At 43.9% G+C, this 18181-nt stretch overlaps 1 protein-coding gene across 5 annotated transcripts in view; it reads right to left on the reverse strand.

Moving 5' to 3' along the window:
• LOC144685661 (Golgi-associated plant pathogenesis-related protein 1-like) overlaps positions 1-18181 on the reverse strand; it is a 28157-nt gene that overhangs the window by 7831 nt on the left and 2145 nt on the right. For 2 of the 5 annotated variants that reach the window (XM_078550425.1, XM_078550426.1), the window contains exons 2-3: positions 11251-11331; positions 2923-3141 (exon numbers count right to left, since the gene is read on the reverse strand). In XM_078550425.1, coding sequence (XP_078406551.1) covers positions 2923-3141; positions 11251-11281 — 250 coding nt within the window. In that variant the 5' untranslated portion in view covers positions 11282-11331. Of the gene's footprint in view, positions 1-2886; positions 3142-11250; positions 11332-18181 lie in introns of those variants that run through there. The other 3 variants (XM_078550427.1, XM_078550428.1, XR_013577754.1) reach the window with 2 other exon arrangements.

Here is an 18181-nt window from a genome sequence, read left to right on the forward strand (position 1 = left end):
CTTGAACTGCTGCATCCATGTGATGTAGGTACACCCACAGTGCTGTTAGGGAGGGAGTTCCAGGATTTTGACCCAGCGACATTGAAGGAATGATGATATATTTCCAAGTCAGGATGGTAAGCGGCTTGGAGGGGATCTTCCAGGTGGTGGTGTTCCCATGTGTCTGCTGCGCTTGTCCTTCTAGGTGGTAGTGGTCGTGGGTTTGGAAGATGCTATCTAAGAAGGCTTGGTGAGTTCCTGCAGTGCATCTTGTAGATGGTGTACACTGCTGCCACTGTGCATTGGTAGTGGATGGTTAGTTAGTTGGTTAGTCACTAATAAATCCAATAATGAGTTCAGGGAAACTTGTTTAATCAGAAACGGTGAGAATCTGGAACTTACTATAACAAGGAGTTGAGAAGAAAAGCATAGATGCATTTTAGGGAAAGCTAGGTAAACACGTGGAAGAAGGTAATGGAATATTGGCCAAAATCTTCTGATCAGAATTAGAGCCCCTATTTCCAACCCTGATCAGACAAAAAAAAAATACCCACTTACCTTAGTCCAATTTTTCTGGTCAATCGTCTGATGGTTGGGTAGACGGGGAGGGGAGTGGGGGGGTCAGAGAGAGTCGGGTGGTCAGGATGGCTCAGGGGAGTTGGGGGTCACAAGAAGAGTTGGGAGGTCAGGGAGGAATTGGTGGGTAGTTCAAGGGATGGAGTCGAGTGGTTAGAGATAGGGTCAATTGGTTTGGGGGGGTAGTCAGGGGTCGGGGGCAGTTGGATGGGGAGATCATGTCAGGTCAGAGGGGGGTATTGGACTGTCAGGAGAGTAGTGGGGGAGTTGAGGGTCAGTGTGAGTGATTTGGCAGTTGTATAGTTACCCAGGTGTTAGACTAGGGTTTTACTTGTCTAACATTTCTGGGTAACTATCCAGGCAAGTAAGTGAGCACTGTCCGAAGTCTCCAACTCTAACTCCGAGTTTGATATATTTTTGGAGGGTCCTGGGGAGCAGGGGAATTGCCTATCAGAAGTTCAAAATTCCCAGGCAATTCCCATGGAGTCAGTGCATTGGGACTTCTGAGGGCGTAGCACATCTTGGTGGGGGTATATCGGGTCTCCCAATTAACCAGAGACTGGAAGATGGGCCCATTATGATGATAGGATTAGATGAAGAGGGTGAGAGGAGGAGTGTGTGGAACATCACATAGACCTGTTGGCCTGAATGACCTGTTTTTATTGGGAAGTACTATGTAATTCCATACTCGTTCTCCTTCCTGCTTCACACTGGTTTGATATCAAATGTGTTAGAGTCAATGCACCATCTGCTCCTCGGGCACATTTTTTCCCAAGATTTTAAAACTGTGAAACTCCCTAACTCCCTTGACTTTTCATCCTCCTAACAACCCGTCGGCTTTTTAAACAGAAGCTTGGTGCCAGTTTCTAATTCACTTGTATTTGTCCTTCTTGGTGAGAAGCTTGTCCTGAGGAAAACAGATAGGAAGAGAAGGAGAAAGGTATAGGCGGAGATGTAGACAGTGAGAAGGGCTTTGACACTCTGCCTTATGACTTTGGGGAATGAGTGGGAGCTGGGATAAATAGATGGGGGTTGAAAGCTAGGTTAGGTAAAATCCCTCTCACCCACTACTTCTGTGCTAACTAACCTGCTTTGAGCTGGTAGTGCCTCATTGTTAAAATGCTCATCCATGTATCCAAATCTCTCCATAGCCTCGCTCCCTCCTTATTTCTGTAACCTCATCCTGCCCTTCAACCTAGACATCCTGCCCTTTATCTGTGCTCCTCCAATTCTGGCTTCTTGGGGATCCATTGCTCTGCCATCGGCAGCTGTGCTTTTGGATACCTAGATCCCCAGTTCTGGAATTCCCACCCTAAACCTCTTGACCTCTTTCTTCCTTCAGGAATCTCGCTGAAACCTACTTCTTTTGTGGCTCAATGTCAAGTTTTGTTTGACTAAGCTCTTGTGAAGCACCTTGGGATGTTTTACCATGTTAAAAGCTCTACATGAATGCAAGTTGTTATTGTAGTGACAGCAGAGCAAGGAGGAGGGAAGGGTATACGGGTTGAGAGGTAGTTCAAAGAGAGGGAGTAGGTATAGCGATATAGCTGCGGGCACCTCAAATGCAGCCTGCAGCTGTTGCATTCCTTTCCTGCCACACTATGCACCAACTCCCATCGTATATGTATTAATTCAACCTTGTAGTAAAAAAGACATATTATTCATTCAAACTAAAATAATTTGTGTTATTCAGCTTAAGGGTAATTTTAAATCAAAAGAAAGCACCTTTCATGATCTCAAGACGTCCCAATGCAGTTTACAGACATTGATATAACTTTGAAGTATTGTCGCTGATATAATGTAGGAAACACAGCAGACAATTTGCACATAGCAAGTTCAAATCTACATGCCCATCTTTGAGAGCAGCTCAAGGCTGCATGGTAACTGAGGGATGTTAAAGGTCACTGCCAATCAAATGGTCAGTTGACATCCATCTTGGTTTTACAAATACTGACTTTTAGATACCACTTTAGCCCAGTGAGAGCCCATTTTGTCACCTTCCAGTGGCAGAAGAGGTGGATGGTGGCAGATGCCAATTTTAAAATTGGATAGGAAACTTCCATTTTTCAATTTCTATACTGGAAGAGGCCAATTAACCTAGAGATGTCAGAATATAAGGACAGTTTCCTTTACACTCTCTCCCTCAGTGCTCAAATTCATGATTAGCTCAATCCATTATTCATTTTCGTGCTATTGCAGTGGTAGCTCTCATAACTCAGTCATCCCCCTGTACATCTGAGAGGTCACTCTGAACACTCAGCTCTCTGGCAGTGAGAGGTCACTCTGAACACTCAGCTCTCTGGCAGTGAGAGGTCACTCTGAACACTCAGCTGTGTGGAGGACCATGCCGAACTATCAGCTCTATACCTGTTGGTAGCTTTGCATCACTGCCCCATTTAGACCAGAGATTCTCTCCATACTCGGTGCCACTGTGCTGGAGGCGATTGATGCCAATGAGATGCTCTGCCCATTTCTGTGCTTGCTTGGAGAGGTCAGAGTTCAACTTCAGTTGCTGTGACAGGTGCAGGGCTCGTAACCTGTTGTGTTCTTGAAGCAGTTCATCAAGAAAAGCTTTTATCTCCTTGTCTGCAAAACACCAGATGTCAATTGATATCTTTCACAGAGCATTACTGAGGCTGCTATTTGACATAATGTTCATATTGCTACGTCGTGGATTGGCACCATCAAGAACGCTATTGAAGCTTAAATGTGACATTTACATTTGTAGAATTACCCAGCTTTTAGAGCACAGAAACAGGCTTTTCAGCAGCCAATTTGCACATTGGAATATCAAATCCACATGCCCATCTTTGACAGCACCTCAAGGCTGCATGGAAGCTGAGTAATGTTAAAGGCCACTGCCAATCAAATGGTCAGTTTTCATCCACTTTGGATTAACAAATACCGACTAGTAAATTTGTTTTTATTCGTTCATGGGATGTGGACCTCGCTGGTTAGGCCAGCGTTTATTTCCCATCCCTAGTTGCCCTTGAGAAGGTGGAGGTGAGCTGCCTTCTTGAACCGCTGCAGTCCATGTGGTGTAGGTACACCTACAGTGCTGTTAGGGAGGGAGTTCCAGGATTTTGACCCAGTGACAGTGAAGGAACGGCGATATAGTTCCAAGTCAGGATGGTGAGTGACTTGGAGGTCAACTTGGAGGTGGTGGTGTTCCCATCTATCTGCTGTCCTTGTCCTTCTAGGTAGTAGTGGTCGTGGATTTGGAAGGTGCTGTCTAAAGAGTCTTGGTGAGTTTCTGCAATGCATCTTGTAGATGGTACACACTGCTGCTACTGTGCGTCGGTGGTCGAGGGAGTGAATGTTTGTGGATGGGAAGCCAATCAGGTGGGCTGCTTTGTCCTGGCTGGTTCAAGCTTTTTGAGTGTTTTTGGTTCTGCACTCATCCAGGCAAGTGGAGAGTAATCCATGACTTGTGCTTCGTAGATGATGGACAGGCTTTAGGGAATCAGGTGGTGAGTTACTCGCTGCAGGATTCCTAGCCTCTGACCTGCTCTTGTAGCCACAGTATTTATATGGCTAGACCAGTTCAGTTTCTGATCAATGGTAACCTCCAGGATGTTGATAGTGGGGGATTCAGCGATGGTGATGCCATTGAATGTCAAAGGGTGATGGTTAGATTCTCTCTTGTTGGAGATGGTCATTGCCTGGCACTGTGAGGCATGAATGTTACTTGCCACTTTGGCCCAGTGAGAGTGCATTTTGTCACCTCTCAGTGGCAGAAAGGGTGGATGGTGGCGGAGGTCAATATTAAAATGGGGTAGGAAGCTTCCATTTTTTTCACTTTCTATACTGGAAGAGGCCAATTACAACCAGAAAGATCAGAAGATAAGGACAGTTTCATTTACACTCTCTCCCTCAATGCTCAAGCTCAAGCTTAGCTCAATCCATTATTTACTTGCATGCTATCACAGTGGGCAGCTCTCATAGTTCACTCACCCTCTATATTGTGCCGGTGTTGATGCTCCACAGGAGCATCTAATCTGATCAGTATATCCTCTTTTCTCTTTCACGTACTTATCTAGTTTCCCCTTAATGGTATCTGTGTTTTTCATCAATCACTCCTTGTGATAGCAAGTTTCACATTCCTACCATTCTCTGGGTAAAGAATTTTTCCAGAAGTCATCAAATAGAGGACCTCAAGCTTCACCACTGTCCCTATAATGAATGGGAGCAGTATGATTTTGTCTGACCAGTGGCTCAGCCATGTAATAGTGAAACAGTGGAATAAATAGAACAGGGCAAGAGGCAAAAACACAAACATAGCTTTCACCTGTCCGTGGCTATTAGTGAGTTCTTCCCTCCCTAGGCCATGCCAATGGCAGCAGTGGGACATAGGTCCTTGGTCTCTGGCACATTTCCCTTCTCATCCACTGCATTTACCACTGTCTCACATGGCTGCCATACGGACAGGAGGGATCGGACCCATGAGATAAAGGCCCCTGAAACCACCCCAGGAAGGGAGAGCACCCTGCAGCAGCTTCCTCACCCTCCAAGTCAAGTCCAGCATTTACTACTGAAGGCCTGATCCCACTAGAATTGTGCCACAAAGGGTGTGCATTCTTATACAAGCAGCAGTTTGGGAATGAGTAAGAGTATGTTGGTATGTGGACCTGAAAATAAGCCTGGGAGAATCTGTTTGGGTTGTCAGGAATGTGAAGGCCTACGAGTGTTTGAATGTGACTGTGGGTTGGTGTGACTGAAATATGAGTGTACAGAAGTGCATGTACTGGTCGTGTACGGTGATGTCAGCGTCTCTGTGAGTGCATCAAGCTGTGTGGAAGTCTGCAGCTATTTTTTAGTTAATTTATTCTTTCACAGGATGTATGCGTGGCTGCCTAGGCCAGCATTTATTGCCCATCCCTAATTGCCCTTGAGAAGGTGGTGGTGAGCCACCTTCTTGAACTGCTGCAGTCCATGCTGCTGCTCCCTAACAGCACTGAGGGTGTACCTACACCACATGGGCTCCAGCGGTTTAAGAAGGCTGCTCACCACCACCTTCTCAAGGGCAATTAGGGATGGGCAACAAATGTTGGCCTAGCATCCCTGAAAGAATAAAAAAAGTGTCTTTCATGGCCACCAGACATGCCAAAGTGCTTTACAGCCAATAAAGTAATGTTTGAAGCACAGCCTCTGTTGTAATGTTCGATACGTTGCAAGCAAACCCTGTGCAGCAAGCTCCCACAAACAACGATGCAATAACCTATTTTTGTGATGTTGATTGAGGGATAAATATCAAGTAGGACACCAGGGAGAGCAGCCCTTCTCTTCTTCAGAAGAGTGTCGTTAGCTTTCTTACATCCACCGTGACAGCAGATGGTGCCTCACTTTAACATTTTATTCAAAAGGCAGCTCATCTAGCAGTGCAGCACTACAGTACTGCAATGGTGTGTTAGCCTAGGCTGTTGTACTCAATTCCTTGCGCGACATAGCTAAGGAAATACTTTTTGAAGTATAGTCATTGTTATATGGGAGATGCCAAACAAGCTCCACTTGTTTTGCGTCTCCCATCATGTGCATTTTCACCCCTACTATCTCTGGTATCAGATAATGGAAGCCTGATTCAGTTGCATTGTGTGAATGGGAATTCATTGGTGTTCCATTGGGAGCCTGTCTGTGTCTGCAGTTACATCAAGGAAATTGCTCATCAATGTAATGATCTGCATCCAATTTCAATTAATGGAACAGCAGCATCAGTGATGGGGATCGTCAAACTCATACTCCATCCGGTTATCAACCCCACAGAGTTGTCTTGGAGTTTCCAGGATTTAAAGATTAAACTCCTGGACATTGCTGCAAGAGACCTGGGAGAAAAAAGATTGGGCATTACAAACAATGGCATTTTCATTCTCTTTTAACACTTGATTCATTATTTATAAAACATTGACCATGGACGAAAAGGCTGTTTGTCTGACTATCAAAAGTTATCCAATCAACAAAGAGCCGGTCCACTTTCCAATGAGAACGTGACGCGCCATAATTTTGGACATGTCGGGTGATCAATGATGAGAGTGTGGGGGCCGGGCAGTTGGAGATGGGAAGTTGCGGGATTAAACTTCCAGAGTTGGAAACCCTAATGCCAGAGAACAATTACACTGTGCTGAATATTCATTGTTTCTCTCTATTGTTTTTTCGCTGTGTTGCTGTCAGTTTAAAGTGAAAGCATCTGTCGAACTCTTAGTCTGTGGACTGCTCTGATGGACAGTGTAAACCAGGCTTCATTGAACTCTCTGAGAAAGCCCAGGAAATACCCAAATCAATGTTCCTTCTAATCTGTGGATCCACAAACTGAAAGTTTCCACATAAGACCATAAGACATCGGAGCAGAAATTAGGCCATTCGGCCCATCGAGTCTGCTCCGCCATTCAATCATGGCTGATAAGTTTCTCAATCCCATTCTCCCGCCTTCTCCCCGTAACCTTTGATCCCCTTACCAATCAAGAACCTATCTATCTCGGTCTTAAATACACTCAATGACCTGGCCTCCACAGCCTTTTGTGGCAATGAATTCCATAGATTCACCACTCTCTGGCGAAAGAAGTTTCTCCTCATCTCTGTTCTAAAAGGTCTTCCCTTTACTCTGAGGCTGTGCCCTCGGGTCCTAGTCTCTCCTACTAATGGAAACATCTTCCCCACGTCCACTCTATCCAGGCCTTTCAGTATTCTGTAAGTTTCAATCAGATCCCCCCTCATCCTTCTAAACTCCATCGAGTATAGACCCAGAGTCCTCAAACGTTCCTCATATGTAAAGTCTTTCATTCCTGGGATCATTCTTGTGAACCTCCTCTGGACCCTCTCCAGGGCCAGAACATCCTTCCTGAGATACGGGGCCCAAAATTGCTCACAATATTCTAAATGTGGTCTGACCAGAGCCTTATAAAGCCTCAGCAGCACATCCCTGCTTTTATATTCTAGTCCTCTCGAAATAAATGCCAACATTGCACTTGCCTTCCTAACTACTGACTCAACCTGCAAGTTAACTTTAAGAGAATCCTGGACTAGGACTCCCAAGTCCCTTTGCACTCCAGATTTCTGAATTCTCTCCCCATTTAGAAAATAGTCTATGCCTCTATTCTTCCTACCAAAGTGCATGACCTCACACTTCCCCACATTGTATTCCATCTGCCACTTCTTTGCCCATTCTCCTAACCTGTCCAAATCCTTCTGCAGCCTCCCCGCCTCCTCAATACTACCTGTCCCTCCACCTATCTTTATATCAACTGCAAACTTAGCCAGGATGCCCTCAGTTCCTTCATCTAGATCATTAATGTATAAAGTGAAAAGTTGTGGTCCCAACACTGACCCCTGCGGAACCCCACTAGTCACCACCTGCCATCCTGAAAAGGACCCCCTTATCCCCACTCTCTGCCTCCTGCCAGACAGCCAATCTTCTATCCATGCTAGTACCTTGCCTCAAACATCATGGGCTCTTATCTTACTGAGCAGCCTCCTGTGCGGCACCTTGTCAAAGGCCTTCTGGAAGTCCAAGTAGATAACATCCATTGGCTCTCCTTTGTCTAACCTACTCGTTAACCCCTCAAAGAATTCTAACAGATTTGTCAGGCATGACCTCCCCTTGATGAAACCATGCTGACTTTGCCCTATTTTACCATGCACTTCCAAGTATTCTGAAATCTCATCATTAATAATGGACTCTAAGATCTTACCAACGACTGAGGTCAGGCTAATCGGCCTGTAATTTCCCGTCTTTTGCCTCACTCCCTTCTTAAACAGGGGGGTTACATTAGCGATTTTCCAGTCCTCTGGGACCCTCCCTGACTCCAGTGATTCCTGAAAGATCACCACTAACACCTCCACTATCTCTTCAGCTATCTTCTTCAGAACTCTGGGGTGTAATCCATCTGGTCCAGGTGATTTATCCACCTTCAGACCTTTCAGTTTTCCTAGCGTCTTCTCCTTGGTAATGGCCACCATACTCACCTCTGCCCCCCGACTCTCTTGAACTTTGGGGATGTTACTTGTGTCTTCCACCATGAAGACTGATGCAAAGTACTTATTCAATTCCTCCACCACTTCTTTGTTCCCCACTACTACTTCTCCAGCATCATTTTCCAGCGGCCCAATGTCCACTTTTGCCTCTCTCTTACCCTTTATATATCTAAAAAAACTCTTGCAATCTTCTTTTATATTACTGGCTAGTTTACCCTCATATTTAATCTTCTCCCTCCTATTTTCTTTTTTAGTTGTCCTCTGTTGGTCTTTGTAGGCTTCCTAATCCCCTGGTCCAATCCAATCCACTGCTCTTCGCTGCATAGTATGCTTTTTCTTTAGCTTTTATGCTGTCCCTGACTTCCCTTGTCAGCCATGGTTGCCTCGTCCTCCCTTTGGTATGCTTCTTCTTCCTAGGGATGAATTTTTGCTGTGTCTCCCAAATTACTCCCAGAAACTCCTGCCATTGCTGTTCCACTGTCTTTCCTGCTAGGCTCATCTCCCAGTCAATTCTGGCCAGCTCCTCCCTCATGCCTCTGTAGTTGCCTTTATTCAACTGTAATACTGTTACATCTGATTTCAGCTTTTTCCTCTCAAATTGCAGGGTAAATTCTATCATATTATGGTCACTTCCTCCTAAGGGTTCCTTCACCTTAAGCTCCCTTATCAAATCTGCCTCATTACACATCACTAAATCTAGAATTGCCTGTTCCCTAGTGGGCTCCACCACAAGCTGCTCCAAAAAGCCATCTCGTAGACATTCCACAAATTCCTTTTCTTGGGATCCACTACCAACCTGATTTTCCCAGTCTACCTGCATATTGAAATCCCCCATGATCACTGTAACTTTGTCTTTCTTACACGCCTTTTCTATCTCCTGGTGTATCTTGTGCCCCACATCCTCACTACTGTTCGGAGGCCTGTACATAATTCCCATTATGGTTTTTTTACCTTTGCGGTTCCTCAACTCTACCCACACAGATTCTACATCATCTGACCCTACGTCATTTGGGCCACACATGTTTGACTGTGAAAATACATTTAAAGTGGCTTAAATAAATCACCACACACTCAAAAAAAAAATGGTACGTTGACCCAACTCCATACTTGCATCAGTTGGGTTGGGTTGCTGTACCATAACAGCCACTGGTTTTTTAACCCAGAGCAGGATTTGGGCAGAGAGGGTGGAGTCTGAAATGCAAAATACAGGCCCTGAGTATTTTAACATTTGGGCCCCTTTTAAATACTGTCAGTTCATTTCCCACCTGAAATAAATGTGAAGGAGCAGAGTGGCTGCTCGCAGGCGAAGAGCATCACATGGCTCATGGCCACCTTTTGGCTTCAATGTAATTGGTGAGTTTTCGGGAGGGCCTCCCAGGAGGGAAATAGGCAGAGTCCAGGGAACAATCCTGTTCCTCCTGATTCCCCCAAGAGGAAGTTTCAGGCTTATTTTACCTGACAGTGTCTCTTCTATCTGCTGACCGGCTTCATGGGAAAGGCCCCCCACGGACTCCACACTCAGGCCCTGGGTAAAACTGTATCAGGGTCCTCGACATAATGGACTCAATTTGCAAAATTTATGAGGCTTTGGTCTATTTTTTTTTATTCATTCAAAGGATGCGGGTGTCACTGGCTAGGCCAGCATTTATTGCCCATCTCTTGTTGCGCTTGAGAAGGTGGTGGTGAGCTGCCTCCTTGAACCCCTGCGGTCCATGTGGTGTAGGTACACCCACAATGCTGTTACGAAGGGAGTTCCAGGCTTTTGATCCAGCGTCAGCCCAAGCCTGGATATTGTCCAGGTTTTGCAGCATTTGGACATGGACTGCTTCAGTATCTGAGGAGTTGCGAATGGTGCTGGACATTGTGCAATCATCAGCGAACATCCCCACTTCTGACCTTATGATGGAAGGAAGGTCATTGATGAAGGAGCTGAAGATGGTTGGGCCTAGGACACTACCCTGAGGAACTCCTGCAGTGATGTTCTGAGATGATTGACCTCCAACAACCACAACCATCTTCCTTTGTGCTAGATATGACTCCAACCAATGGAGAGTGGTCATCGGGCTGCAAAGATAAACAGGAAATGAACGTAGTGCGAGTGGGTTCATAATCTGCTTGCATTTAATTACCAATCATCCAGTTTCTGCTGGGCTGGGACAGTTAAACTCCACTCATTGTTCTCATATCTCTTACAGAAAACAAGATTTAGACAACGAGGCCCAGCCATTTCCTGGTGTGTCAGTGTCTTAATGCTCTCTCCTTAGGCTGACCCACCATTGCTTTCCTTCACCACACTTCAGGGAGGATATATTGTCAGAGGGGATGCAGCTCAGATTCACTAGAATGGAAATGGGGCTGAAAGGTTGGACTATGAGGACAGGTTGCTCAGACTAGTCTCATATTCCCCTGATTTTAGAAGATTAAGGGTTGACCTAATCGGTGCCTTTAAAATGATTGAATGAGTTTATAGGGTAGATGGAGAGAAACTATTTCCTCTGGTCTGAGAGACCAGAACAAGAGAGCATAACCTTAAAATCAGAGCTGGGCCACCCAGAAGGAAAAAACAGTAAAAACTGGGAAATAAGAGTACTGGCCCGAACTGTTTTTTCCCTTCTGGGCATTCAGTGGTGATGTCAGGATGTATTTCTTCACACAAAGTGTGGTGGAAATGCAATAAATGCAATCCAGGCAGAATATTTTTAGTAAAGTAGCCCTGGTTGGTGATGTTACCTGCTGGAACCACTTTACCATGAGATGCCATGCTGAGCCCGCTCTTCTTGGAGTCCCTTCAAACCGTCTGTGTGAAATAACCTGCAGGGCAACAACGGTCGGATTTAGAAAGGGCACAGGACACAGGTGATAATGATACTCCCCTTACCACTAAATTCTCGGTTCTGTCAGCCAACCAATTACATATCTGTTGCTAAATATTTTCACTATTTCCCTTAATTCTGTACCATTTACCTTCATGGCTTAAATGCCTCTTTTTCACCCTTTATGAGTTTCTTGGCAGTTAAAACCTCACCCGCCTTTGGGAGATTTGTCTGAGATCACTTGTAATTAAGTTCAAGGTGTCAGCTTATTACAAAATGATTCATAGAACAGGATTAGATTAACTCAATAAATTTCTCATATTTCACCAGGAAAGACATTGTTGTCCCAATCAATTTCTGGTAAGGTAAAATTTCCAACTGCTATAGTTGGTCCTTTATCAATCGTCTTCCTTAATTTATCCCACAGTTCTAGGTACTGTGGTCTGGAGGTCTATAACAACCCCCCGAGTAATTGTTTACTCTTTTATCATCTGTTAATTCTACCCAAAGTAATTCTGCGTCTGCCCTTTCCTTTTTGATATCCTCTTTCACTTGTACCTCAATACTCGAGTTTATACAGACAGCCACCCCCTTTTCTCCTGACGTGGTTTCTTCTATCAATTTCAATCCTTCCAAATCTATTCTATTAATTGGAATCATTCTACAATCTCTCAGTGGCACTGATGATGTCCAATCTATCAATCCCTGCAAGACCTTCTGGATCACACATCTTATTTGTCAGATTTAATACATGCTGCAGCACATAGTGTAATCACAGACAGCAACTAAGTATATTGTGAACAGAGTGGGAAGTATAGAATTTGGTGAGAATGGGAATTCAATGCAGAGGTGGAAGGAGGTGGTTCTTTGTTACTTTAACATTTGTATTTGCTTGTGTAAGCTTGAGGAGTGAGTATTTAAAATTTTGTTGTGTTTTAGTGCAAATGAGTATGTACAAATATCAAACAAAAAATCCTCAAACAGACTAAAAGGCAATTACCTCTAAATAAATAGACTAAACAAAGTAAAGAGAGCACTCAGTAGAACCCATAACTGCCATGCTGTATTAACTCAGCAATATTACAATTATGCAGCTCTCCCTTGAGGCTTTTCCCTGTAGCTTTTTTATATTCATTTATGGGATGTGGGCTTCGCTGGCCAGGACAGCATTTATTGCCAATCCCTAATTGCCCTTGAGAAGGTGGTGGTGAGCTGCCATCTTAAACCGCTGCAGTCCATATGGTGTAGGTACACCCACAGTGCTGTTAGGGAGGGAGTTCCAGGATTTTGACCCAACGACACTGAAGGAATGGCAATATAGTTCCAAGTCAGGATGATGTGTGATTTGGAGGGGATCTTCTAGGTGGTGGTGTTCCCATGTATCTGCTGCCCTTGTCCTTCTAGATGGTAGTTGTAGTGGGTTTGGAAGGTGCTGTCTAAGGAGCCTTGGTAAGTTCCTACAGTGCATCTTGTAGATGGTACACACTGCTGCTACTGTTTGTTGGTGATGGAGGGAGTGAATGTTTTGTGGATGTGGTGCCAACCAAGTGGGCTGCTTTGTATTGGAAGGTGTCAAGCTTCTTGAAGGTTGTTGGAGCTGCACTCATCCAGGCAAGTGGAGAGTTATTCATCACACTCCTGACTTATGCCTTGTAGATGGTGGACAGGCTTTGGGGAGTCAGGAGGTGAGTTACTCACTGTAGGGTTCATAGCCTCTGACCTGCTCTTGTAGGTCTAAGAACTACAATGCTGAAAAAAATATATCTTTTTATTAAGAGCTTCCCTCTCATGGAGGCGTCTTTAGGCCAACCAACATTCAATAACCTGCACTGAAAACCCTGCTCACGCTTTGACAGTTGTGACAAATTCCACCACAGCAGCTGAGACAATCCCCAACATTCTAAAACAATCAACAACATTATAAATAAACAACCCACCACATGTTTAAAAAAAAGCCAATTCACCCACTCTCACAAAGTTAACAGATCCTTTAAAAAATTCCAGGAGCCGGATCCACATCATCACCAAAAACTAATCAGTTCTTCATAGAAGCATAGAAACATAGAAAATAGGAGCAGGAGTAGGCCATTCGGCCCTTTGAGCCTGCTCCCCCATTTATTATGATGATCATCCAACTCAATAGCCTGCTCCCGCTTTCTCCCCATACCCTTTGAACCCTTTCGCCCCAAGAGCTATATCTAACTTCTTCTTGAAAACCTACAATGTTTTGGCCTCAACTACTTTCTGTGGTAGCGAATTCCACAGGCTCACCACTCTCTGGGTGAAGAAAATTCTTCTCATCTCAGTCCTAAATGGTCTACCCCGTATCCTCAGACTGTGACCCCTGGTTCTGGACTCCCCTACCATCGGGAACATACTTCCTACATCTACCCTGCCTAGTCCTGTTAGAATTTTATAGGTTTCTATGAGATCCCCCCTCATTCTTCTGAACTCCAGCGAATATAATCCTAATCGACTCAATCTCTCCTCATATGTCAGTCCCGCCATCCCAGGAATCAGTCTGGTAAACCTTCGCTGCGCTCCCTCTATAGCAAGAACATCCTTCCTCAGATAAGGAGACCAAAACTGCACACAATATTCCAAGTGTGGCCCTGTATAATTGCAGCAAAACATCCCTGCTCCTGTACTCGAATCCTCTCACTATGAAGGCCAACATACCATTTGCCTTCTTTACCGTCTGCTGCACCTGCATGTTTACCTTCAGCGACTGGTGTATGAGGACACCCAGGTCTCGTTGCACATTCCCTTTTCTCAATTTATAACCATTCAGATAATAATCTGTCTTCCTGTTTTTGCTACCAAAGTGGATAACCTCACATTTATCCACATTATACTGCATCTGCCATGCATTTGCCCACTCACTCAGCTTGTCCAGATCACACTGAAGCATCTCTGCATCCTCCTCACAGCTCACCCTCCCTCCCAGCTTTGTGTCATCTGCAAATTTGGAGATATTACATTTAGCTCCCTCATCTAAATCTTCAATATATATTGTGAATAACTAGGGTCCCAGCACCGATCCCTGCGGTACCCCAATAGTCACTGCCTGCGATTTGAAAAAAGACTCGTTTATTCCTACTCTTTGTTTCCTGTCTGCCAACCAGTTTTCTATCCATCTCAATACACTACCCCCAATCCCATGCGCTTTAATTTTACACGCTAATCTCTTAGGTGGGACTTTGTCGAAAGCCTTCTGAAAGTCCAAATAAACTACATCCACTTGCTCCCCCTCATTAACTCTACTAGTTACATTCTCGAAAAATTCCAGTAGATTTGTCTAGCATGATTTCCCTTTTGTAAATCCATGCTGACTCTGTCTGATTCTGCCACTGTTTTCCAAGTGCTCAGCTATTAAATCTTTTATGATAGACTCTAGAATTTTCCCCACTACTGACATCAGGCTGACTGGTCTATTATTCCATGTTTTCTCTCTACCTCCCTTTTTAAATAGTGAGGTTACATTAGCTACCCTCCAATCTGTAGGAACAGTTCCAGAGTCTATAGAATCTCAGAAGATGACCACCAATGCATCCACTATTTCTAGGGCCACTTCCTTAAGTACTCTGAGATGTAGATTATTAGGCCCTGGGGATTTATCGGCCTTCAATCCCATCAATTTCTCCAACACCATTTCCCTACTAACACTGATTTCTTTCAGTTCCTCCCTCTCTCTAAACCCTGTGTTCCCCAACATTTCTGGTATGTTATTTGTGTCCTCCTTTGTGAAGACAGAATCAAAGTATGTATTTAGTTGGTCGGCCATTTCTTTGTTCCCCATTATAAATTCCCCTGTTTCTGACCGTAAGGGACCTACATTTACCTTCACCAATTTTTTTCTCTTCACATACCTATAGAAACTTTTACAGTCAGTTTTAATGTTCCCCTCAAGCTTACTCTCATACTCTTTTTTCCCCTTCTTAATCAATCCCTTGGTCCTCCTTTGCTAAATTCTAAAGTGCTCCCAATCCTCAGGTCTGGTGTAGGGTGTCACTTCAATGGGCCATACCCTACCTGTGTACCAATATCTTTGAAATCTGTCGGTTAGTTTTTGAAGTATTTTGTTTACAGGTAAACAGACTAACAGAGGCTAAAACATTAATAATGTAATGACCAAAGAGAAGGAACTAAGATACATAAACCAAATTCAAAAAAAGCATGAGATTTCCCAGTAGCTTCCATTAGGCTTGGGGTCAACAACTTCTGGACCTGATGACATCACATAAAAAAACATGTTGGTGATTGGTTAGTGAGTTTTTTTGCTCTAGGTTCAGTAAACAGTGAGCAATTTGTTTATTTTAACAAAACCATCTACCTAATTTTAAATCAGGCTATCAATAAACAAATAAATAAAATGACAAGAGATAGCAGGGCAAGCATTGTGTTAGGGCTGTAGTATGTGGGAGTTTGTGGACAAGACGACTGCCTTGTTTCCCACATTTTTTTCTTCATTCTTTCATGGATTGTGGGTGTTGCTGGCAAGGCCAGCATTTGTTGCCCATCCCTAATGGCCTTTGAACTAAATGGTTTCCTAGGCCATTTCAGAGAACAGTTAAGAGTGAACCACATTGCTGTGTGTCTGGTGTCACATGTAGGCCAGACCAGGTCATGTGATGGCAGATTACTGTCCCCAAAGGGTATTGGTGAACCAGATGGATTTTTACAACAATCAATGATAGCCGCCACGGTCACCATTACTGAGGCTAGCTTTACATTCCAGATTTATTAATTGAAATCAAATTCCACCAACTGCCATTATGGGATTTGTACCCAGTCATGGCATTAGCCTGGGCCTCTGGATTATTAGTCAAGTGACATTACTACCATGCCACCATTCTGCAGGAATTGTGTCTGCCTTCAGTTACTCCAGCTGAGAGTGATTGAATAGCAATGTGACTTAAAGACACTCCAGGTAGGATTTTCTGGTCCCGTTGAATTGCCGCACAAAGTCAACGGACTTTTGGCTGCTCTCCAAATTTTTCAGTTCTGCCCGTGATGATAACAGTCGCTGGTGGGACCAGAAAATCCTGGCCTCCAAAACAGAAAGGAGTGAGAGGAATTTCTGGATTGTTTTACCCAGAACACAGTCACAGCCAAGGAGAAAGCATGGGTTGAGGAAGGGGAAGCTGTGACTATCAGTGGTATCAGTATCTGTGTGTGTTGTCTGTGAGTGTGTCTGTGTGTGAGAGAGAGACTTAATTGGATTAAAGGCAACCGATTTGAAGGCTTTGATGTAAACACAGGGAAAGTTTACAATGTAAAGTGTAAAAGGACATTTGCATTTTTAAATAAACCAGACTAGATTGTTTTCAAAGTGGGGGTGAAATGTGTCACCTAGCCAGGTGAAGTTTAGAAACTGTGTTTATTTTTCCCAAAGATTACTGGTAAAAGTTAGTGCTATGAGAGATTTTTATTATCAGGAAGGTAAAGTCCAAAGACATAGTAACAATGGGTATTTGCATTCAAAGGGGAAAATATGGATAAAGGAACAAAGGCTGTGTGTAAGGGTAGACATTTTCTAAGATCTAACAAGTGTGAAAAGACTTTAGCATCTATGTTTCTAAGCCTCAAGCTGCTGTCTTCACAGGACTGAAGTTAAGAAAACTCACTTTGAATTTGACTGGTTCAGGGTATTATGTTTCTTTGCCTGGGTCTTTTAAAATCTATGTGTCTTATTGTTGCCTTAACAAAAGTGTAACTGGGAGTCAGATTAAATAGGGGATTTTAAAGTTATTGTAATAGTAATTTGTAGATCTATGCATGTTTTAAAGAATGTTTAATCTAGTTTTGTAAAAACCTATAAGACTTGCTGGTTTTATTACAACTGAATTCAAGGCACACATCTCGAAATTTATACAAATTGCAAAACAAGTTGAGGCAGTTGTTTCAAGTTTTCCTTTGGGATTTGAAGAACTCAGCATTTACCATTGGCTGTGTCATAACACCCTACGGAGTGGGAGCAGTTCTCTCTACTCAGATGGATGATGGCACGAATGGCCAATAGGTTACGTATCAAGAATGCTCACCACAGTGGAAAAGGGATACTCGCAGATAGAAAAAGGTGGTCTGTCCATTATCTTTGCTGTCAAGAAATTTCACCAGTACGTACACGGCCACCATTTTACAATCGTTTCAGACCACAAACTATTGCTAGTATTGTTTAGTGAGGACAAGACTATACCACCCATAGCCTCAGCAAGAATACAACAAATGGCTTTAATCCTGGCAGCATACGAATCCACTTTCGTACATAGGCCTGGCAAACAAATCGTAAATGCTGATGCACTTAGTCTTTTGCCTCTACAAGAAAATGATGAGCATGTCCCAGTTCCACAGAACATGTTTTACTGTTAAGTTTCTTTGATTCCTGTGCTCGACAGATCAGAGACTGGACAAGTCGGGACCCAATCCTATCTCAAGTACGAGAATAAGTGCTGCATGGTTGGTCACAGGAGCCCGTATCTATGAAATGAAACCGTACTTCAACAGAAGACATGAAATAGCCACCCAGAATGGCATCTTATTGTGGGGAGTACGAGTGATAGTTCCTCCAAAGGGAAGGGAGCCACTTTTAATTGAATTACATAGTGCCCATCCAGGAATTTCCCAAATTTCTACAGCACGCAGCTATCTATGGGGGCCTGGGATGGATGACGAAATAGGGAGTTTAGTGAAACACTGTGTCCAATGTCAGCAACTGCAAAAGTTGCCAGTGACAGCTCCGTTACACTCATGGGAGTGGCCAGGTAGATCCTGGGTCCAGTTACACATTGACTACGTTGGATCTTTGCTGGGAACAATGTTTCTGCTCATTGTCGATGCCCATTCAA

This window comes from Cetorhinus maximus, chromosome 10 (genome assembly GCF_964194155.1).
Source record: "Cetorhinus maximus chromosome 10, sCetMax3.hap1.1, whole genome shotgun sequence".
NCBI lineage: Eukaryota > Metazoa > Chordata > Chondrichthyes > Lamniformes > Cetorhinidae > Cetorhinus > Cetorhinus maximus.